The sequence below is a fragment of the Myotis nattereri genome (assembly GCF_964212035.1).
Source record: "Myotis nattereri genome assembly, chromosome: 2".
In the NCBI taxonomy this organism is placed as follows: domain Eukaryota; kingdom Metazoa; phylum Chordata; class Mammalia; order Chiroptera; family Vespertilionidae; genus Myotis; species Myotis nattereri.
The window spans coordinates 127,550,323-127,573,479 of NC_138076.1; the positions used below are offsets into that span (position 1 = coordinate 127,550,323).

Genomic DNA, 23,157 nt, shown 5'->3' on the forward strand with positions numbered 1-23,157 from the left:
ACCTCTACCTTTCCCCAAGTACAATTTAAACTCATTGAGGGTATGACTGTATTTATATTATCTTTATAGTCATTCCTTCACTCCTTTAATAAACATGTGAAGACTAACATGTATGTAGCACTATGCTAAACAGATTCTGCAGGTACAGAGATAAAACATCTCTGCCTTAGAGGAGATTATAGTCTAGTTGCAGAAACAAGCAATAGACAATGACAACCATAATCTCAGAGCCATAGCAGAATACCCAGAAATAGTAGATAATCAATAAATGTTGGCTGAATGAATGAATGAATGAATGAATGAATGAGGTTCCCAGAACTACTTTGGGAATTATGCACTATCACTATTTTACAGATGAGGTACTCCAATTAGCAATGCATTACTTCTTAGCTCTAAGTTCACCCTCTTCTTCTACTTGGTGATACTGGGGCTAGACTAGACTCTATAAACATTTCTCTTTTGCCAGATGGTTCAGTGTTAGTTTCATCAATAGAGGGGCAGTGCAAGGTCATAGCAGAGGGAGGGGCTTTTTATTCTGGTTTAGGATGTGTTATGCCCTCTAAAGGGGACAGTCACAGCCAGCAGTATCTGGAAAACTCTATGGTGCTCATTCTCCAGGGAATATCTCTGCCCCTCAGCAGTAAGCTTTCTGAGGATCAGCTCAGGTCCACCTACATTCCCTACCAAGTTTCTCAACCAGGTAGGCTGCTATACCAGCGGTTCTCAACCTGTGGGTCGAGACCCCTTTGGGGGTCGAATGACCCTTTCACAGGGGTTACCTAAATACATCCTGCATATCAGATATTTACATTACAACTCATAACAGTAGCAAAATTACAGTTATGAAGTAGCAACAAAAATAATTTTATGGTTGGGAGTCACCACAACATGAGAAACTGTATTAAAGGGTCGCGGCTTTAGGGAGGTTGAGAACCACTGCCCTATACTCTCTGGCAAGATTACTGGCCACCAGCAGGCTACAAATTAATGAGGCAGTCAATTCATTTCCAAGGAGGTCTTGTGGTGGGGAGGGGCCTCTTGCAAGCTCTTAGAGCTTCGCTTCCATCCTTTACTCTCCCTCAGCTCTAGAAAAAAAGCAGCTTCTTGCAATGGCTATTTCCATATTGCTTAGAGACCTCATTTACCCTTTAGTAGTTAACCACAGTTAACTTTTTTCTAGTTAATAATTCATTATGTTAAATTTTTCTTGTTCAAATTATTGTGTGGTTTTTGCCTCTTGGATGGATCCTGGCTGGCACATAAAGGAATAAAAGGGCTCAAACAAATATGAGAAGCCTGAAAAAAGCACATGTGCCCATAGCACCATCAAATGCCGATTAAAAATGGAAAGAGATACATATTTAAAGATTCAATAAACAAAAACTGCCATATCAATCTCATTCAAAATCTCTATTTTGTCTAATCCCATTTCTTAGAAAACATTTCTTATCTTCTTTGGTGTGTGTGTGTGTTTTTTAATATCCCAACATTCTCCTTCCTTAAAGAGCTGTCATTTGGTAAGCTCTTTAAAAAGACACTCAATGGAAATGTTGGCTAACTGTGAGAACCAAGGCAAGAAAGGGTCAGAAAAGAAAGAAGCTATAGCTTGCCCAGGTGACTCTGAGCAGAACTAAGAAGTGGTATTAGGGATAGATAGGGTAGCCCAGTGATTAAAAGCAGGGACTGGAGGACTGTCCATGTTCAAATCTCAGCTCTGCTGCTACCTGAGTTATGCCACGTTGGGCAATTTAGCTAATACTTTCATCTGTAAATGCAAATAATTATAATAGTACTTACCTCAAAGACCTATCCTCAAATATGAGGATAAGGTGAGTTTATATATGTAAAGCCTTTAGCCAGAACCCAATCCAAATTCTCTCTCTAATCTCCTCTATACTTTAACATCCTCAATCCATTTTCCCCCAATATCTTCTTATTTTGAAAAAGTTTAAGATCTAGGTCGCTCTAAACATTGCTCTCTTGTACTTTTCCTACCACCTCTGGCCTTCAACCCGGGCTTTGCTGTAGAACATTCTCCTTCCTTAAAGAGCTGTCTAACGGACACATATGTAATACCCTTTGTAATACTTTAAGCAATTAAAAAAAAAAAAAAAGAGCTGTCATTCCTTTTCAGGCCTGCAAGTGTGGAACCTGATCAATATAAAAAGAATGGGAGTGACAGAGTACAGCGGACATCTTTTAGTCAGCTTTCACCTCTTCCTTTTGGAACTGTTCCTTCCCCACTCCTAGAACTTTAGGAATTCTTTAAAGTTGTGATCTACCCAGTCACAGTGGAAAAATCCCTATATTTGCTTATGTTATCAAGAAGTCTATACTTGCCCAGCTGGTTTGGCTCAGTGGATATAGTGTGGGCCTGCGGACTGAAGGGTCCTGGGTTCAATTCCATCAAGGGAGCATGCCTGGGTTGCAGGCTCCATCCCCAGTGGGGGGTATGCAGAAGGCAGCCAATCAATGATTCTCTCTCATCATTGATGTTTACATCTCTCTCTCTCTCTCCCTTCCTCTCTGAAATCAATAAAAATATATTTTTTTTAAAAAAGAAGTCTACACTTGAACCAATAAGCCCATATACATGCTAGCAGACTGACTTACATTCCTTATTTTCCTATCTGTAAACTGGGGGCTCTCAGATCCCTCCAGCTCTAGCCTTCTGCAGTTCTAACAACAGGACAAGTCCCAGCAGATGTAGTCAGCTTGCTCTGGAATTCTCTGTAACGTCTTTACCATTACCATTCAGCACCCATATACCTTATGCACAAATGGTGGAACTGAGAGATGTTATTAAAGCCTTTCTATTTAGGTATAAAACCTCAAGCCTCCTGTTTGCCACTTACTACAGCTCAGCGATATTATTTTGGTAACAGCGTCACCAGCCTCTCTGCTATGGTGCTGAGCATAAATAGAACATGAACATTTCCAGGAATTGTCAACTTGGCACTTCTTATAAGGAGTTAAGATTTCTTTTATAACATTAACAAAAAATAAAGCCTAAGACTAAAACCCGCCCCAAACTTCTAGAGGTTATATTTCCTTCTCAATTAAATTTTACTGTTTGGAAAAGTACAGTACTCTTTTTTTTCTCTGAGGGCAAAAATCCTCCAAAGAATCATATGCTGCTCAAACTAAAGAACAAGTATAAACACAGCTGCCTATTAAAATTAAGCAAAAGCAAACATTCCTGCAGCTAGCTATAACAACAGCCTGCAAGTCTGAACTGCACCCATAAAAAAAGAGAAAGCTACCTTGCTAAGTGTATGATTAAACTCTCAGGCAGCACCACCAGAAAAGCTGGTTATTGGAACTGTTGATAGCAGGATTTAAGAGCTGTAAAAGGGGAACCCGACTCGCAGTATCAGGAGAGCCGACACCATGTCTGTCTCCTGATCACAGCCAAGAAAATTTAACCTTTTTTTACTCTCAAGGTATCAAGATGGGATGGGAGCAACCCAGGAGCTCTGCTCCTTGACCCCATATGGCCTCACATTAGACCTTTCCAGAAAAAAAAAAAAAAACCAAAAAAACAAATAAAGTAAGATGGGAAAGAGAGAGGTACCAACCAGGAATTAGTCTTCTGACAATAAGCAGGAAAGAGACAGACAGAAAAGCCCTAGTGCTGTGCGTCTGGGAGAGCCTGGAGTAGGAGAGGGCATGGGGCTGATAAATGTTGGGCTCTGGTGCAGCCACAAGTAATCAGAATTAGGAAGGAAAGAAAAACTAATTTTGAGAATTTGTTTTTATAGGCTATGAATTATCAAGCTTTGACATTTAAGTGCCTGGATTCCACATTTATGACCTTGAGCAAATGACTTAACATCTTTGTACCTCCGTCTTCTTATCTATGCAATAACGGTAACTGTCAGGATTACATAAATTAATAAATGCCAAGGGCCTGGAACAGTGCCTGACACAGAGTAAGTATTTTACTGATATTATTTGAGGTTCTTTGTGAGACACAGAAAATACTAAAATTCATTCTTAATTACAAACAGATTGTCTGACCAACCCACAGACAGAGGGACTAAGCCGGTCCTAGTCTTCCCTGCTGGCCTTCTCCTCAGGCCATTTGTCTCTCATCCATCCTCGAGCCTTCTTCAGCTCACTTTGTATCTGAGAGCAGCATCCAACTCATTCTCCACTGGCAGTTTCTGTCTCCATTTGGACATAGCTTGATCTACAGAGCACAGAGTATTGTGGATGGTTTTTAATTTCCAAACATTGTGAAGAAATGATAAAAATAATTCCCCAAATCCAAATTCACCAACTAATTCAAAACCCTCTGATCAAATTCATTCTATGTATGAATGCATTCCCCTAGAGCTCTAACGCATTTTAAGGTTGATGTTAGAGTGACACCTGTATGGGGTCTAAGATTCTGGAATATTCTTAAGCAACAATGTTCAAGATATTCAGAGAATTAGAAACATCCGTGATTATAGATTTAAAACAAAACTCTATATCCTTCTACATCTCCATTCCTACCATCCTTCCACCTCCTCCCCTGCAAAACCAAGAACAGCTCTTCAAGTAAGTGTACAGCTTTAGGAGGTCCATACTTAGGGAGCAATAAGGAGAAAGAAGCCATGCACCTAATCAGCGGGTCCAAAAACAAGCTGCTCAAACCTGGTTTTCCTGTAAAATAACCTATTAGGGCATTTGTGCATGTGCATGGGTATATGTGCATGTGAGAGTGTGTGTGTGTATCTTTTTTTTAAAATATATTTTATTGATTTTTTTACAGAGAAGAAGGGAGAGGGATAGAGAGTTAGAAACATCGATGAGAGAGATCAATCAGCTGCCTCCTGCACGACCCCCACTGGGGATGTGCTCGCAACCAAGGTACATGCCCTTGACCGGAATCGAACCTGGGACCCCTCAGTCCGCAGGCCAACGCTCCACTGAGCCAAACCAGTCAGGGCTAGAGTGTGTGTGTGTGTATCTTTAATACCACTGCCCATGCCCCACCTCCACAGATTTTGGCATGAATTGACCTTGGTAAAGTCTGGGGATCAGCAGTTTTTTAAAAGCCAAAGTTGAAGCTAAATCAACCTCTTATGGTCAGTAAGGTGACTGATATAGCCAAATGACCCATACAGCCACAGGAGAGAGAAAAAAGTCACAGTGATAATTTCTAAGAGGAAAGAACAATAAATCCACTTTTTAAAGTGAGATGGATATATCCCTGCTGGGGAGAGAGAGAACTGTCACATGGTTTGCTATTCCTAGAAAGAGCTGCAATTAGCTGCCAACAGATGCATTATTTCATCAGTCCCATAAATACTCAATAAAATTCTTCCTTTATGTCAGCCTTGGATGGGGAAGAGGGACAGGGGGCAGGAAATCTTTTGATGAAATGCAGTACTGAACTATCAAAATTTTCTTTTAAATAATTAAAATTAGCATTAATTAAAATAAAATACTTTAGTAAAATCTTATTCTAAAATGCCTCTAAAAGCCCTTGAAATTTTTCTTCTTAAAAGTAAATCAAATCATTAGCACAATTTTTTACAAAGCTAATTTCCACTATTAACACTACAGCATATACAATTCCATTTCAAACCCAGTGGGGAGCCAAGACTGCACGGCAGAAAAGGTCGTAAATCAAGAATCCGGAGGCCTGGATTCCAGTGCTGGCAACAAATAAGTAGCTATGTGATCGTGGCTAAGTGTTGACTTTATCTCCCTAGGACTTGGTTTTCTCAGAAAACTTAGATGAACTGTAAGTCCCTCCCAGTCTAAAAGTCTGGAATACCAGGATATGTCTTCATCTTGCTGACTTTGTTACACTAGCAAATTAATGTGTTTACAGTTTAGGCAGCCTAAAATTAAGTCATCCTGGCAATTCCACTAATAAATTTAACCAGTTCCCAGCCACTATACATAAACTGAATGAGCAAAACAGTAAAAAAAAAAAACACACACACACAAAAAAAAACAAACCCTTGAATATGGCCATCTCTTCTATCTGAGCTAGAGCTAGAGTCTTCCTTCCCCAGCTATGCCATCCAGGCAATGGTTCCTGCCCAAACTCCAGTCACTCTTTTTAAGTGAGAAAATAGATGAAAAGCCGCTTTATGTTTAAGACCATAATCTCATACCATTATTATTTTCTTAGTATTTTTCTTTATGTTGAGTCATTTTAACTTAAATAAAAGTAATGTAGGTTTCTTTAGTAGGTTTCTTTGATGAGAGAGAGAGAAAGAGAAGAGAGAGAGAGAGAGAGGAGAGAGAGAGAGAGAGAGAGAGAGAGAGAGAGAGAGAGAGAGAGAGAGAGAGAGAAAGGGAAACCAGGGGAGAGGGAAAGATAGAGAAACATCGATGTGAGAGAGAAACATCAATAAGTTGCCTCCCATACACACTCCGACCAGGGAACAAATCCCCAACCTGGGTAAGTGCCCTGACCAGGAATCAAACCCAAGACCGTTAGATGCACGGGCTGATGCTCAACAATCTGAGCCAAATCAGCCAGGGCAAAGCAATGCGTTTTTTAAAGGAACTTCATAAATAGAAAACAGTTTTACTTGTCACAAATGGAAGAAAAATGTTAAATGGATATAAGAAAAAAAAAAGCAAAACAATTAAGTTTGAGCTAAATATTCTGTCCAAGGAAGGCTTTAAGCATGAGGACCTTTTTTCTATTAAAAAGAAAGCTGGCAGGTATCAAGCGAGATGTTTCAGAAATACTTGTACCAAACAGAGGCTTTCACCTGGCTATCAGTATTGAAAAAGAAAATGAATTTCTCACCATGTGATTCAATCCCATTCCACTTATCATCAAAAATCATTTTAAAAGCTACCAAGATCATGGCTCTGCGCGCATCTTACATTTTGGGAAACACAACAACAAATGGTTGCAACTGCACTGATGCTGACATATGCTGTGATTCATCTCCAGGAGGAAGGTTCTTATCCCAGATGGGCCTGGGCTCCTGCCACACAGTCACGTGGGGCTCCCACTATCTGAACTGCTCTTCCTCCTGTGTCCACTCTGTGGCAGAATTCAGGTCTCTGCTGAACATCCCCTCATCAGAAATGCTTGCTCTGACCTCCCCTAATAATATGCTAAGGCCTTCCTTACCACACACATACTGTTTTACTTCACAGCACTATCATCACCCGATGTACAGTCATGTGCTGTTTGATGATGGGATATATTCTGAGAAATGGGTTGTGGTGGTTTTGTCATTCCATGAACATCATAGAGTGCACTGACACAAACCTAGATGGCATATCTTACTACTCACGTAGGCTATATAGTACAGCCCATTTCTCCCAGGCTACAAACCTGTACAGCGTGTTATTGTACAAACAACATGAGATTTAATCAAGTACAAGAGAAAATTATGCAATCAAGAGATGTGGTAAACATGAGGTGCATGAACTTGCTGACAGTGTAGCACAGCATACTATTGTACAGCACAATTTTTTTAATTAGTAGAAAGATTACATGCTAAAAGAATGAGAAAAGTACAGTAACATATTTATTATCACATGTTATATACTATACATAATTATATGTGCTATCCTTTCATAGAACAGGCAGCAGTAGGTTGACACCAGCATCACCACCAACACCTGAGTAATGTGTTGCTGTATGACATTATGACAGCTATGACAACACTGGCAATAGGAATTTTTCAGCTCCTTCATAAGCTTATGAAACCACCATCGTAAATGCAATCAGCCATTGACCAAAAGGTTGTTAAGTGGCACATGACTGTATTATTTATTCATCTGCTTGCTTTCTGTCCCCATTGAACTGTAGAGTATAGTGAGCTCATAAGAGTAGGGGCTTTGTTTATTATAATATCCCTAGCACCTAATGTCTGGCACATGGTCAATACTCATTATTTGCCGAACAAACAAATGAATCCCCTCAGTTGATCCAGAGGTCCTTCATGTGTCTTTTTTACCTAGTACCTGGCACCTCACTGGTCCTCAGGAAGATATGATAAGCATGTCGAGGATACACAGAAATCTGTAGACTCTGCCTTTACCACAAGAAGAGGTCCCGCTGTGGATATTCTCCCATCATTCCCTCTCTAGTGCACACAATGCTATGAAGTAAACTCTACTCAGCTACAGAAGTACTTGGATAGACCACAAGCTAGATAAACTGAGATCAACACTGAATTTATGCAGAGTATAGTCAAGACATGGTATGACTGGAAAATCCCAGGCTAGAAATCTAATAAACCTATAACAATGCCTAAAATGTTTGCCATTATTGCTCAGTAACTTCAGATGCATCCAAGTATATATGTGAGAGCCAGAGTGCATCTTGAGACAGTGACCAATGTAGCTATGTATACATGATCAGGCAACGTCAGCTCCAAAAGGGACAGGCAGAGCCCTGGAGATGGTAAGTAGAAGGAAAACAGGCCAGCCCTACATCTTGTTCCAGTGAGGGCAGCCAAGGAGTCTGGGGCACAGGGTTCATGGCAAGGACCAGCTCAAGCTCAGGCAAGGTTGAAGCAAATGTCACCCCAGGACAGCCACTCCAGCAGGCTAAAGAACTGAGGCATCGGATGCTAACATAGGAGGCACAGAGCTGTGTTCCAAGATATCCTTGCCAGTGGCTAAGAGAATATGAAGCAGGAATCTAGCTTAGAGAGGAGGAAAATAACTCCCAAACCTAAAGGAAAACAGGGGTAAAGGCAGGGTTGCCAGGCTGACAGTTACATGAGAATCATGACAAAAACCCAGTCCCACAGCCAGGGCCAGCACAATGGAACAGGAAGTCCTGGGGCCCAGAAGTCATTCCTATCATCACTTAGGCTGTCCTACCAACAAGTGAGACTGGGGCTGCCCATACACCTCCTTTGTAGATCCAGATTAGCTCAGGCACTGGAGAGGCTGCAGTGTAGACAGAGCCCATGAGTAGTGGGAAGGCAGACAGGCCGGCCCACGCTGCCTTCACCCAAATTCAGCTTTATACTCACCTCCTAAATGACCTGACAGGTGCCCAGAGACGACTTTCAGCTGATCTAGTGTCTACTGGCCAGTAAGGGACACACTGTCAAGTGTTCCTGCCACGGTGCCAAGCTGGATTACGTCATTTTACTGCCAGAATTCCTCTTTTAAAATACATGAGTCCTTATACGGTGAGAAAAACACAAAATCAATTTTCTATTAACATCTTAGAGTTTTATTAACAGAGATAGGGAGACCAGTCATCTAGGCAGATTCTAAGAGAATCAAAGGTTTAATTCCAGAACATAAATAAAAAGAACTAAGTAGGATCACCAAATAAGGCCTTTGAGGCAGCCCAAAATTCAACCAAAATTATTATAAAAGGTCAGGAGAGGTTGCTGTATATACATACATATACAAGCACCACATTTTCCTGCAGCCTAGTTCTTCAAAATTCAAAATGCCTTTACAAAAATTTAAATGGACTATTTAAAAGCTTATTAAAATTACTCTGTTACAACACTGAAGAAACACTGAGGTCCTGGGAAATAGGCCTCTGGGATCATTCACATTTTTATAGGGACATTAAATTGAAGGCACTTTAATTTTAATTTTTTTCTAAGACTGAAAAAAGATTTCAATTAAGTCCCAATTTAATTTTAGAACTAAAATACTGCCATCAAATTAATTCATTTAAACACAAAGTTAAAGGTCTCAAAAAGAGGAGGTTGTTAACTAACAACTCCTTTAAAATCATATCATTTCCTCCATCCCTTACATATACATATAAAATTATGGCATAGTGAATTTTCTATAATGTATGTGGATTTTTAAAGTGACTATGAAATGGAAACCTACAAAGTAAAAAAGAAAATTATAAACTCCAAATTCAGGGTTTATCAGTGAGTAGGGGTTGAGGATAAGCGAGGGTTGAAGAGGAGCACCCAGAAGTCCTCAAAGGCAATGGTAGTATCTTTTTTTAACAGTGATGGGGATAAGGATGTTCACTGCACCATTATTCTCCATACCTTATTTATATTTTGTAATCTTATTTAAAATGTTGGATAATTAACAATAATTATTTAGAAAGTGAGTTTATGTAATTGTCACTGTAGGCAGTATATAGAGGCATATGTAAATCAAACTCTCTTCAGAATATTTTTTCAATAGTAGTGTGACTCAACAAGAAAACAAGAGTACTTAATTTGTGCAGTAGTCAACCTATCATCGCATTTGACCACTTCCACATAATTACACAAACTAACATTATTTTTCTGAACTTCAACACAGACACACTAGATTTTTCCCACTCTACACTGTTTCCTTCTGTTTACTTAAACACACACACACACACAAAACTGTTTTTCCCTCAACTTCTCTGTAACTTTCACCATTTGTTTTTTAAAAAATCTTAATTTTTTTCTTGTTCTCTGAATGAATCTGAAGAAATGGCAATGAGGTCATACCTCTATTAAAAATATACAACAGTACTATTTACATCACCCAAAACGATTATAAAATTAAAGTAAATATTTTGGTTGGAACAGACTTTCAGTTTGCCTGTTTTGCTGTTTTCAACTATGTGTTGCCAAGAGGAACCTTTACGTCAAATACCAGGAAAAGACACTGGATACCCTAATATTTTTTTAACATCTCCCCAATTCTATATTATTTATTCTGCTTTCAATACAGTGGTAGAAATGTCTTAGATACTTTAATTAGGCTTTGCACCTAAAGTATTTAATTTGGTAAAGACAATCCAACTTGAGAATTCCTGTGGTCTTTAAAGGCCAGCTATTTTCAGTACTTCAAAAAGCATAAAATATACATTTGCCTGTAATTTGGTCATGCAAGGAAATGAAAATATTTTTTTTTTACACTGGGACTTTACTAGGCCTTCCCAAGTTAACTGGTCATCTCATGATGATCAGATATTCAGACATATGGCATTAATAAAAATAGAAAAATTAATCATGAGTATTTACTGAATGTGGTCTGGAAAAATCATTCAAAATATGAGGTCCACAAGGCAAAAACAATAAAAGTGATCTTTTATTACTGGTGTTTGCTTTTTAGCCAGATATACTGCTATTTTAAAAACAATAATAACAAAGGCTAGGGACCACTGACTTGGAGAAATTCTGACTATTACTACTACTGAAAACTCCAGAGAATGTTGATTTCCTAACTGTTAAAAATTTACAAGTGAACTTTTAATTAATTTTTTTTTGGCAGTTCAGTTCTCTGCTCAATTTTTGTAAACAGCATAAATCATGGGAGCTGTTAAGAAGAACAAGTATTTCATATCACATCTTCTTCCTGCTACAAGCCAGATCAATGGCACTAGGACTATTTCTATTTTCCATTGCTCCCAACTTGCTTAAAAAACAAAATGAGACCTTGCACTAACTACTACCCTTACAAGTTAATACTCTTGGTGTTTGAACAAAACTAAAAAGGATGACTTTAAATCAATAACCTTTAAACACAAATTAAGCCAGCCTTCCAAACAATCCCTTCTGGCTATGTAGGCCAGGCCAGGGAGCAGGTGCAGGGCATGCCTTCCTAGAGGCTGCCTCCCCCTTCAGGAATCTGACCTTTCCCAGCAGGCAGCGCTGGCACCCCATGAAGCAGTTATCAGGAGGCCTCGCGCTGCTCTCCCATCTGCACTTTCCACATGGCTCCTGATGCCAAGGGCCGAGATATGGCCTGGCTCTCCGATGAGAACATGTCTCCCAAGTGACTTGCCAAGTTTCCCTGGAAGCATTTCTAAATATATTCTCTGAGCTCCCTCCTCACCCTCTCAATCATGGTGCATTCTTCCTTCCTTCCCAGCGCTTCCTAATGCCACCTCTTCATCCCATCCTTGTCACGCCATGTCTTCAGTCCAAACTCCTTACCCACTTTCGGGAGCTGCTGATCCCCTTCTACCCTAAAACCTCAACTTCAAATCCAAAGGCCATAGTTCAACAATTTGGGAGCTGGTCTGAAATTATCTTGTTGAGGCCTACCTGCAGGCAGCTCGGTTATGGCTTCTTCTCTTGCCTTCTCCAGCTTCTCCCTGACCCAAGGAAATTCCTGCAGGGAATCGAGGAAGGCATCAAATGCTTTAGGACCTCTGGAAGGCAGGATATCCAGCAGCAGCATTGTTTTCCGGAGGCCTGTGGTTTGAGCTTTGATTTCTTGAACGTGGCTTTCCGTCAAGACCCCTTCCTGGTAAAGATACTGAAGAACCAGTCCCTCCACCAGAACCTCTGCACCCAGCTCCAGGCGAAGGGAGCGAAGCACTTGCTTGTCTCTAGCCTCCATTTCCCCCTGGGGAGAGACAAAACTGAAGTTCAGGTGACAGGAGTGATGGCCCTGAAAGCTACCGCCCTGCACTATAAGCTCCTTAAGGAAATGGACATCCATTCAACCCTAGCAGAGTGCCAGCCCACGGTGCTGAACACGGGGCTGTGCTAATTAATCCCCCTCGTTCATTTCAGGTGTTTCTGAGCATAATGAGCTACACTGAGCATGCATCATCTGTTCTGTTCTTGCTTCCCACACAAGGGGGTCCATTCCTCCATCTATTATGAGATTTGGAAAAAAGTGGGCCAGAGACCCTGCTTAAAAAGCAACTTTTATTCGAGTATTACAGAGCGACGTCTCATTCAACATCGCGGAGAAGAAACAGTGGTTCTGTCCTAACATTGCCTTCTGCAGAGCTGCCCCGCCACTGCAGGAACTGCCCGGGCGCTGCAGCTGCCCTTCTGCACGCGGGCGCGGGCGTTGGCAGGACCTGATCGCCATGGGCTGGGGACCAGCAGGTACCGTAAGCTGAAGGATCGCTTACCCCAGGCAGCGGTTCTCAACCTGTGGGTCGCGACCCTGTTGGCGGGTAGAACGACCCTTTCACAGGGGTCGCCCAAGACCATCCTGTATATCAGATATTTTACATTACGATTCGTAACAGCAGCAACATTACCGTTATGAAGTAGCAACGAAAATAATTGTATGGTGGGGTCACAACATGAGGAAGTGTATTTAAAGGGCCAGAAGGTTGAGAACCACTGCCTAGAGGAGAAAAGGCTTATGCGCCATCACCTTCAAGAAAAACGTAAGGTTTGTGTCCCGTCTACTGCAAAACGTATATGTAGTCAGAGATTCCATCCCTTCCCTGGAAGCATTCAGAGTCGCCCTCGCGACCCTGCCAGGACCACACGTGCAGGGGCCACTCAAGGGGAGTTCTTTTCTGTAAAAGAAACATGTCCACAGGCCGGTCCTGGTCCGCAGCCACGCGCGGTTTGAAGGCATGTTGCCCAGACCACTGCACAGAGAGCCGAGGGCTGTGGTGTCGGTGGCGCGGGCACCACAGAAGGGAACCGGCCGACCGGAGTGGGGCAGGTGAGGGGGCGTGCGCTTCCGGCTGCGCCCGGCGGACGTCTTTCAGTCCCGGTCCGGGCAGCTGACGCCCTGGGCCATCACGAACAAGGGGGCTGCGGGAGATTTTTCGGGGCAACCGGAGCCGCTAAAAAGAGAGGGTTTGGAACAACCTTCACAGCGGGGTGCCGGGCACCCCCATCGCCACCCTAACCGGCCTGGCTCGGGTCGCCGCGGGGCGGGGAGGCCCCGGGCCGCGGGCCCTGGAGAAAAGAGGGATACGGGCTCCTGGTTTCCTGCTACTTACGTCTGCGAACACGTATCTTAAAAAATAAATAAATAAAACTGCCACCGGAATCCAGACTGTCAGGGAACCTGTACCATAAGCACCATCTTTATTGAAGGCGAGAGCCGGGACCAGGAAGTGCGGTCGCCATCTTTGTTGAGGTCAAACACAGGAAGTGCCGCAGCCATCTTTATTGTGGGCTCAAGTGTCGGCTGAAGTCTCTTCCGCCATGTTTGCTGTGGGTAAATAACATAGCCGCTTAGAGGGGTTATCTAAGAACAAAATAATTGGATAATTGCGTTTTTTGCACAGTAACTACTCTTCGGCCTTGCACACAATTGAAGTAATAGTCAGGTCTCATAAGTCATTTTATCAGCGAGGCTCTCCAAGACCACTCTTTAAAATCGCAACATCCATCTCCTGCACTCCCACCCCCTTTACCAACTTAATCTGTAGCACTCAAATATCTTACTGAAACTTATACTTAATCATTTATTTATCATCTGTTTCCCTCCAGATATAATGCAAGGTCATTTCTTTATATCACAGGATTCCTGCCCATAAAGCGTTTACAAGTCAATCAATCCGGATTCAGTGCAATAATCAGCTTGCGACACTAGGCAGAAGGGGATTTGTCTGGGCAATCTGGGGACATTTGCAATCATTGGGGAGGCTGGAGAAGGTCTACATCCAAGCATAACTCCCCAAATAACACTGACAAACTGGCTCATGGACACAATCAGGAAGGTAGGATCAGGAAACTACTACCCCATAGTTCCAGTCTCCTCAACACTGACAGAGTAAGCGACTGCTGCAGAAAAACCAAGGTCTCCACAGCTGTATTTTCCAGCAGCATCAAAACAGAACCTGTACATCTTAGTTTTGATGTATGTGATCTGCACGCAGAGCATTAGCAAGTAAAGGTATCTGGGACATGTAGTTTGAGTTTTCCAGCTTCTGAAGCACAGAAAGGTATGCAAAAAAAGAGAGAGGGGCTGACACTGGGGGCAGATCTGCTGAGCTCACCACATTTTAAATTTGGAAACCAAGACAAATACATGATCCAAATATAAAGAAATATAAGAATGTCAAATTGAGGGTCCTTCCTCAAATTTCTTTATGACATGAGGCAGTCATTCAATAAACACATTTATTGATTCACTTTTTAATAAATCGGATGGTATATACAGAAAGTTGTATGTACTGCTAAAAATTAGTTGACAGTATCAAAAAGAAACCCTTAACTATCATTAGCTCCATAGAGGTTTTCACAACCAACACCTCTAGAGAAAGTTGAAAATATCTTTGTAAGCAAATTAATGGAGAGCAATTCTAAATCTCACTCCTCAAAACCTAATTTTTGTAACCAGATTAAAGTATTATACCAATCTACCATTTTACATCGGTGGCAGGTATTAGTTTTATAACTAGCATTTTACATATGTGAAGAATGTGGAGTCAAAGTGGCCAGTGTCTTAGCCAAAATCTCACAGTTAATATATAGCAAAACCTGAATTCTAACCAGTTCTCCCTGGTTTCATGCTCTTTCCAGTACGCAGTACACCACACAGTCTTGTATGGTGAAGAGTCTGTTGTTCTAATGACAGCCCAAAATATTGACAGATCATTCCAGTGCCACTTCCCACTCTTGATACTCTTAAGTTCCAGGTATTCTCTTAACCCTTGCCCTCTTCTTTTGTTCTGGAATCGCTGTTCTTTCCTGAGCAAGATTTCCTTTGTGTGTGGATAGGCATTAGCAACATTCTCTGTCTTCATACAGGTAAAGTACAGACCTTGCAACACTGCCAATAGCTAAGATTACTGGCTTTTGGGGAAGGAAAAGCATGTATTTTTTCCAACTGCAAAGTAAACTTTAGTAATTTTGAAACATACAGTAAAGTTAAAACAAAATAGCACAAATGCACTCATATAAAAACTGCCTAGCTTAAAACACTTCTTGATGACTTGTTGCACTTGGGAAGGCTTTAGATCTCTTGATAACTAAAAGGAGACATTGATGATGACATCCAAGAGAAAGCAAAGTACCAGCAGTGAGTTCCATGAGAATTCACAGAACAGAAGAAAAGAGAATAAGAGACAACATGAGAAGAATTAGTGCAGGAGCTAAGGGGCATGCAGTCCTATGGTGGAAAACCTGAGAGGTTAGCATTAAAGATCTGGATTAAGTTCATAAGGTGAAGTCCTTGGCCATCAAAATCCCCTTCCTATGGAAAATTTAAATAAGCAGACATGCTGCTTCCTAAGCAACCAGGCTAGCTCTCTGATTGATTAGCCACCTGCCATCAATCAGCCTATTGAGAGGACCACCACCCATTCTAGTATACAATGATACTTCTGAGCATCAACTAATGGTTCACCTTCACTTACACAAATATCTAAGGCCAGCAGGCCCAGAAGGAGTCCACAATAGATCAGAATCACTATCACAGGTGGCTACTCCTCCACTCTGTCCAGTCCCTCTCTGTCGACGGAACTTTGCACCCACAGAGGATTAAGCACCTGTTACCCAGTGGTAATCAATCCATTTTCAGGAAGGACAGATATTTTCATTTTTCTCTCTCCCCTACCATGTTTACTTGCATCAAGATATATCCATTGCAAGATTGCAAAAGAAAGTGTCAAAAAGCTCGAAGAGCAAGTGTCATATTTTTCTCTCTTTCAGTTTGGCCTTTGGCTTTGCAACCTTCAAAACAAAACCCAAAGGAATTGGATATTTTTGTTTTTTCCTGCTTCGTAGATGTGGAAATTAAGCCATGGAGAAAAACAGATTCATTTCAAGAATACTTGAAACAGATACAGAAATAGGATATGAATTAAGTCACAAAGAAACTTCAATAAATTCCAAAAAAAATCAACATCATACAAACTATGTACTCTACCATTTTACAATGAAATGGGAAATTTTAACAAAAGGAAAGCTTTCACAAATCCCATAAGTTTGGAAACTAAATAAATCAGCTCTTAAACTCTTGAAAGAGAAAAAAAAAAGTCACACATTTCTACTGGTACATCCATATAGAAAATAAGATGGAGATTACTCAAAAAATTAAAAATAGAATTATCAAATAACCCAGTAATCCCACTTCTGGGTGTAAATTGAAAGGAAACGAAATCAGTATTTCAAAGAGATATCTGCACTACCGTGTACATTACAGCATTATACACAGCACTGCAACCTAAGTGTCCATCAGTGGATGAATGGATAGAAAATATATATATAAAATTCAGCCTTAAAAAGAAAAGGAAAGCACACCTATTAGAATTGCCAAAATCCAGAACTTTGACAACATCAAATGCTGATGAGGATATGAAGCAACGGGAACTCTCATTCATTGCTGGTGGGAATGCAAAATGGTACAGCCACTTTGGAAGACAGTTTGGCAGGAAGAGACCAGCATATAAGGAGAGATGATCTGCCTCCAGATGGGTAGGCTCAATATTGTAAAGATGTCAGTTCTCCTCAAATCAATCTATAACTTCAGTAAATTAGTCTCTAAATCCAAGAGGATTATTTATGAAACTAGATGACCAAGTTCATCTAGAAGAGAAGACAAGGAAGAAGAACCAAAACAATGATCAAAATAAATGACAAAGACAGGGAGCCTGCCTTTAATATCTCCCAGGTATTAAAGCAAACTGTGCATTCACAATAAGTAAAGCGAGGGCATCTGCACCTTTACTGCTCTCACAGCCAATGCTTGCCTGTGTCAGGCACTGCTAGGAACAGCTTTTTCTGTCCTGACCCATTTGATCCTCATGTGAATCCCACTTTACAGCTGCTATCATCCCCAGATACGGAAGCGGAAGCACCCAGGAGTGAAGTAACTGGTTCAGGCCCTAAGTGTTCTAAGCAGTTTACATCCAATATCTCACTTAAATCTTCACAATGACCCCATGCAATAGGCACTATTACTAATTCAGTCCAGCTATAATGCATTAATACTGTGTGAAATGCTATGCCATGGCAGTAAAGAAGGTGGACTGAGCTTTAATGGGTCCAAGACTCATCAAGTGAAAACAGATTATGGAATGAAGCATATATCATTTAAGAGAAATACAAGAAAATTGTATCTTGTGTACATGTGTGTTTAGGGATGTAAGTGCATAGAAAAGTATCTGGAAGGAAACCAAATGAGACCCACAGTGAGCTCTGCAGAGAGAAGAGGGATGGGGACTTTTGCTCTTCATATACTTCAAGTACCTTTTCCTTCTTAAGTAGTAAAATGTAACACACAGAAAAGTGCCCAAAACTTAAGCACCCACATTAAAACTTGTTATCAAACGGAGACCTGTGTGACCTTCCCTACAGAAGCAGAGCACTACCAGCCCCCAGAAGCCACCTGCCTGCCCTTCCCAACCTTAACCAATTCCCTGCCCTCACCCTGACTGCCTCATCCTACCTAAAAATTTTGATGTTTACCTCTTTGCATTTCTTTAATATCTATTAAAGATTATAAATATCAATCTAGTTTCATTTTGCCTGTTTCCAAACTTTATGTAAACATATGCATTCTGTTAGGGCTGGCTTCTCTCACTCAACTTTATGACTTACTCATCGTGTTGAGTCATTCATGCATTCTCATTGCTCTGTAGATTCTTACTCGATGCACTTAAAAATGTTTTTATAATGAAACAAGAACAGGATGATGTAAAACAGGTCAAGGTGCCAGCAGATTTGCTGTTTGGTGAAAGCCCACTTCCTGGTTCATAGATGACCATCTTCTTCCTTTGTCTTTTCACAGTGAAGGTGCTAAGAAGCTCTTCGGAGTCTTTTTTTTTTTTCTTTTTTTTTTTTTTTTCAAATAAGGGCACTAATCTCATTAATGAGGGCTCTTCCCTCATGACTAAATCAATTCCCAAAGACCCACTTCCCAATACAATCACATTGAGTTTTAGGTTTCACCATAGGAATTTGGGAGAGGGAGAGACACAAACATTCAGTCTATAAGGAAGCCCAAACAGGAAATAAATCCAAATGTCCATAATTAGGAGAATGAAAAAGTCTATGTCCATACAATGGAGCACTACTCAGCAATGAGAATGGCATGTTCACATTGTTAATAATGTATTAAGCTGAATACTCAAGACATGCATTTTAATGTAAGTTATATCTCAATTTTTAAAAAACTATATGAATATATTACTTTAATTACAAAATTAATTGTAAATAAATAAAAACATCCTAATTTTTTTTTTTTAAAGTCAGTTTGGAAGTTTCTTACAAAACTAAATATACTCTTATCATATAATCCAGCAATCATGCTCTTTGGTATTCATCTAAAGGAGATAAAAAGTTATGTACAAACAAAAGCCTGAACAGAGATGTTTATATCAGCTTTATTCATAATTGCCAAATCTTGGAAGCAACCAAAATATCCTTTAGTAGATGAATATATAAATATACTGTGGTACATCCAGACAATGGAATATTATTCATCCCTAAAAATAAATGAGCTATCAAGCATGAAAAGACATAGAGAAACTTTAAATGGATATTATTAAGTGAAAGAATTCAATATGTACAATCCCAACTATCTAACATTCTGGAAAAATAAAATTATGAAGGCGGTAAAAAGATCAGTCATTGCCTGGTGGTTGAGGGGAAAGTTCAATAGAGGGAAGGGGTACAGAGGATTTTTTTAGGGCAGTGAAAATACTCTAGCCCTGGCCGGTTTGGCTCAGTGGATAGAGCGTCGGCATGTGGACTGAAAGGTCCCAGGTTAGATTCCAGTCAAGGGCATGTACCTTGGTTGCAGGCACATCCCCAGTGGGAGGTGTGCAGGAGGCAGCTGATCGATGCTTCTCTCTCATTAATGTTTCTAACTCTCTATCCCTCTCCCTTCCTCTCTGTAAAAAAAAAAAAAAAATCAATAAAATATATTTTTTTAAAAAAGAAAAGAAAATACTCTAAATGATATTATAATGATGCATTCTTATCATTATGCATTTGTCCAAATCCACAGAACACACCAAGAGTGAACCCTAAGGATAATTATGGACTTTGGTTGATTATAATGTGTTAATGTAGGTTCATCAATTTTAACAAATGTACTATACTAGTGAGGGATTTTGATAATGGGAAAAGCTATGAATATGTGGGACAAAGTGCTGGGGTCCAGCCCCAGCAGGTCCAGGGGTTCCCAAAGGTGTGGACGGAGTCGGCGAAGAAGGAATGGCACGGAGGCAGCGTTCAGTTGATCAGCAGCCTAGCCAGGATCTCTAGCCAAGTTCTGGGTTTGGATCTCCAGCCAAGTTCTGGTGTTTATTGCCTTGTTACATCTGTATTTATACCAGTTGATTTTAATACTATCAATTTCTATTCCAAAGGTTAGGGCGTTTCTTATCTCCATTCCAAGGTTACTTTATTGTTCTATTAAGCTACAAGGAAGTAACTGAAAGAGATTATCCTAAGTAAAGATTATGTAGCTTAAGCGTGATTGTTCATAGTTAAAGTGATTAATTACCCGCCTGGCACTTAGTTAAGGGGTTTTATTCCCTCCCTAACTCCAGGGAAAAATCCTCACCTGGGGAAACAACCTTTCTCGGGGAGGTAGTCCTGTTTAAAACACATAGCGTTACGAGGGGGAGCAAACATATGCCACATACACCAGGTCCCTTGAAACATAAGCTGTAAGGATGTTTCTTCCCTGCAGCGACTGTGTCCAACAACAAGGGTGGACCGGCTTCCAGCAACAAAGGGCATATGGGAAATCTCTATATCTTCCCCTCTATTTGGCTATGAACCTTAAGCTGCTCTTAAAAAAATGAAATAAAAAGTCTTAACTAGAGTCTACCCTGGAGAAGTGGCCTCTGGAGAGATGTGGCTTTTATATGATCTCATCCAGAGAGGGAAAGGAAAAGGGTGAAAGAGATAGAAACATCAATAATGAGAGAGAATCATGGGTGGGCTGTGTCCTACAAGCCCCCTACTCAGGACCGAGCCAGCATTTCAGGTATGTGGCCTGACCAGGATTCCAACTGTGACCATAGACACAGCCTGCCCACAGAATTATTTGAATTGCTGAAAAATGAAACTCCTTCCTCTATATGCTTACATAGACGACATGCAACATGTTGAGGAATGTTTGAGATAATTTTTCCAGAATTAATTTTGGGATCATTGCTCTTCAATGACTGTTACCTTAATTTACAATTCTATTCAGTGAGTAAGAGGGGAGGTAATTCACCTCTTTCTAGGAAATGTGGGCTTTGATGGATTTATCATTCATTTTTAAATAAATTTTAAAAGATGAGTTTTATTTAGATTTTCCCTTTTCAACTTTCCAAGAAAGTTAGATTATTTTCATTTTATATAGTTATAAAATTCAGACTTAAATTCCCAAACATTTTATAATTCAGGGAAACATCTTACATGGCGGGGGTATCAGTGATTTGTTCATTGTGATAGGTGCCAACAAAATAAGGTAGCATGGCACCTCTGTTAAAAATAATTTTCTACAGCATCTTTAAGATGGTGACTATAGTTAATAATACTATAATTGAAAGTTTCATGCATCTTACTGCAAAACACCTTTTTATTCTGTTAGGATGAAAGCCCACAAGTGTTGTTTTCTGTGTTGTAAATCTAATCAGCCATCCTCCTACTATCTGTAATCTATTCAGGTTCAGGGTGGTTACTTCCTTTTGAAGGCGCAATCCGATCTGAGCAAGTGGGTGTGGCCTTACCTGGCTGGAATCATATAAAAAGGCACATCTGTGCGGAGGCCACTTCCCTTCTTCTCCAGGGTAGACTGACTGAAGTTGGAGCTGCCAGTTGAGCACAGAGATTTGCTATTGACGCTGATATTGACGGAACTCCCAGAGGTGGGACCATTCTTAGCACACTCTGAAACCTAATTAGCGTGGAGCTTCGGGGATCCCTATATCAAGGGAGATTCAAGCTACATCTTAAGCTTGAAGACTTTTGAGTTTCTGCTGTGGTGTTTGCATAACGGCGGCCTCATAAGTGGCCAAAGCCCTAGAAATGGCACTGAGTAACGGCCAAGACCAATGGCCCAAAGAAGACATTGTGATGTTACTGGACCTCCTGAGGAATAATCTCCCATCCAATGACAAACACACATTCAAAACAACCCAGTCACATATGGACTGGGGAAAAGTAGCTTTTAAAGGTTATTCTGGAGAAATGTGCAAACTCAAGTGGTTAGAGATTTCTAGTAAGATAAGAAAGTATCGTACTTTGACAGACTTAGTCTTGGAAGCTAAGGAACATGTTAAAAATTCTTACAAAAGCAAAAAACTTAAGAAACATCCTGACATGCCCAAGCAGCCGCTGACTTCTTATCTTCGCTTCTTCAAGGAGAAGCGTCTCGAATATTCCCAAATGTACCCCAAACTCAACAACCAAGAGCTGACCAAGGTCATATCTGAGAAATACAAGGAGCTCCCAGAGGAGATGAAGATGAAATATATTCAAGATTTCCAGAAGGAGAAACAGGAATATGGGGGGAAAATGGCTCAGTTCAGGAAAAACCACCCTGAACTAGTGCAGAACTCCAAGACATCTGTTGTCCCCAAAAGAAGCCCAAACCGAGCCCCCAAGAAATTTCAGAGAAAAGGGAAAGAAGTGAAGTCTTCCTCAGAAAACAATTTTTCAGAGGACATAAAATTCCATGGAGAGCCAGAGAAGCCCCCCATGAACGAATACCAGAAGTTCCACCAGGATATGTGGTCGAGTATGGAGCTGCAAGGCCTGCCCCTGAGGGAGCGCATGGTGGAGATTAGCAGACGCTGGCAGCGCATCCCAAAGAGCCAGAGGGAGAATTATAGGAAGCAGGCTGAGGAGCTGCAGAAACAGTACAAGGTGGACCTGGAGCACTGGCTCAAGAGTCTGTCTCCTGAGGAGTATGCTGCCTACAGAGAGAGAACCTCTGGGAAGCGGAAGAACATGAACATGCGTGGAGGTCCAGACCCCAAGATCATCAGGACAGATGTGCAGTCTCCATCAGCAAGGTCTCTGCAAAGAGAGCTTGCACAGAACCAGGGGCCACAGGCTCCAGGGACAGAGTCATCAGAGACTAATGGGGACTGTTTTCATTCCTCACGTGGATCTGAAGAAAAGGAGGAACATGAGGAAAATGCAGAAAGCTGCAGCTCCTCAGATTCCAGCAGTAACGATGAAGATGACAGCAGCTCCAGCTCATCTTCCTCGGGGGACACCTCTGACTAAGACTCCAGTTGAGCTTTGTTCATTCCTAGATGGTGGGACAGAGAACTTCCGAACAGAAGTCTTTGGCATCTATGTAAATTGAAGGGCTCTTCTCCCTGTCTCTTTTTATTGCTTTGCTTCTTCCTTCCTTTCCCTTCCTCCTCCTCAATACAGAGTAGGACAGGTTGGGAAGCCGGGAATTGGGACAGAACTCTCAATATCAGGTCCACACACCTGGGAAGAGAGGTTCCTGCTGGGAAAAGAAATAGAAATGTGAACCTGTATTGGGTCACCCTACACCATCAGTATCACTCCCCCTAGGATATCCATGCAATGAAGGATCTTGAAACAAATGGTGAGATGATTGGACAGCTGTGAGGAGCACACT

General features: G+C 41.0%; 2 protein-coding genes across 2 annotated transcripts in view; one reads left to right on the forward strand and one right to left on the reverse strand.

Annotated features, from left to right (window-relative positions):
* The window catches only part of CRADD (CARD and death domain containing adaptor protein), a gene marked incomplete at its 3' end in the record, with an annotated part of 197,419 nt that extends 183,728 nt beyond the window's left edge, over positions 1-13,691 (reverse strand). The window contains exons 1-2 of the mRNA XM_081083738.1: positions 13,601-13,691; positions 11,943-12,246 (exon numbers count right to left, since the gene is read on the reverse strand). Of these exons, the coding sequence (XP_080939864.1) occupies positions 11,943-12,240 (298 nt within the window). The 5' untranslated portion in view covers positions 12,241-12,246; positions 13,601-13,691. The remainder of the gene's footprint in view (positions 1-11,942; positions 12,247-13,600) is intronic.
* Positions 13,692-21,584: 7,893 nt separating this feature from the next.
* On the forward strand, positions 21,585-22,790 carry LOC308514501 (upstream-binding factor 1-like protein 1; the record flags this gene model as incomplete). Its single annotated transcript, XM_081084667.1, has 1 exon — positions 21,585-22,790. The coding sequence occupies one exon, from the start codon at positions 21,585-21,587 to the stop codon at positions 22,788-22,790; it is 1,206 nt and encodes a 401-aa protein (XP_080940793.1).
* Between the last annotated feature and the right edge of the window lie 367 nt (positions 22,791-23,157).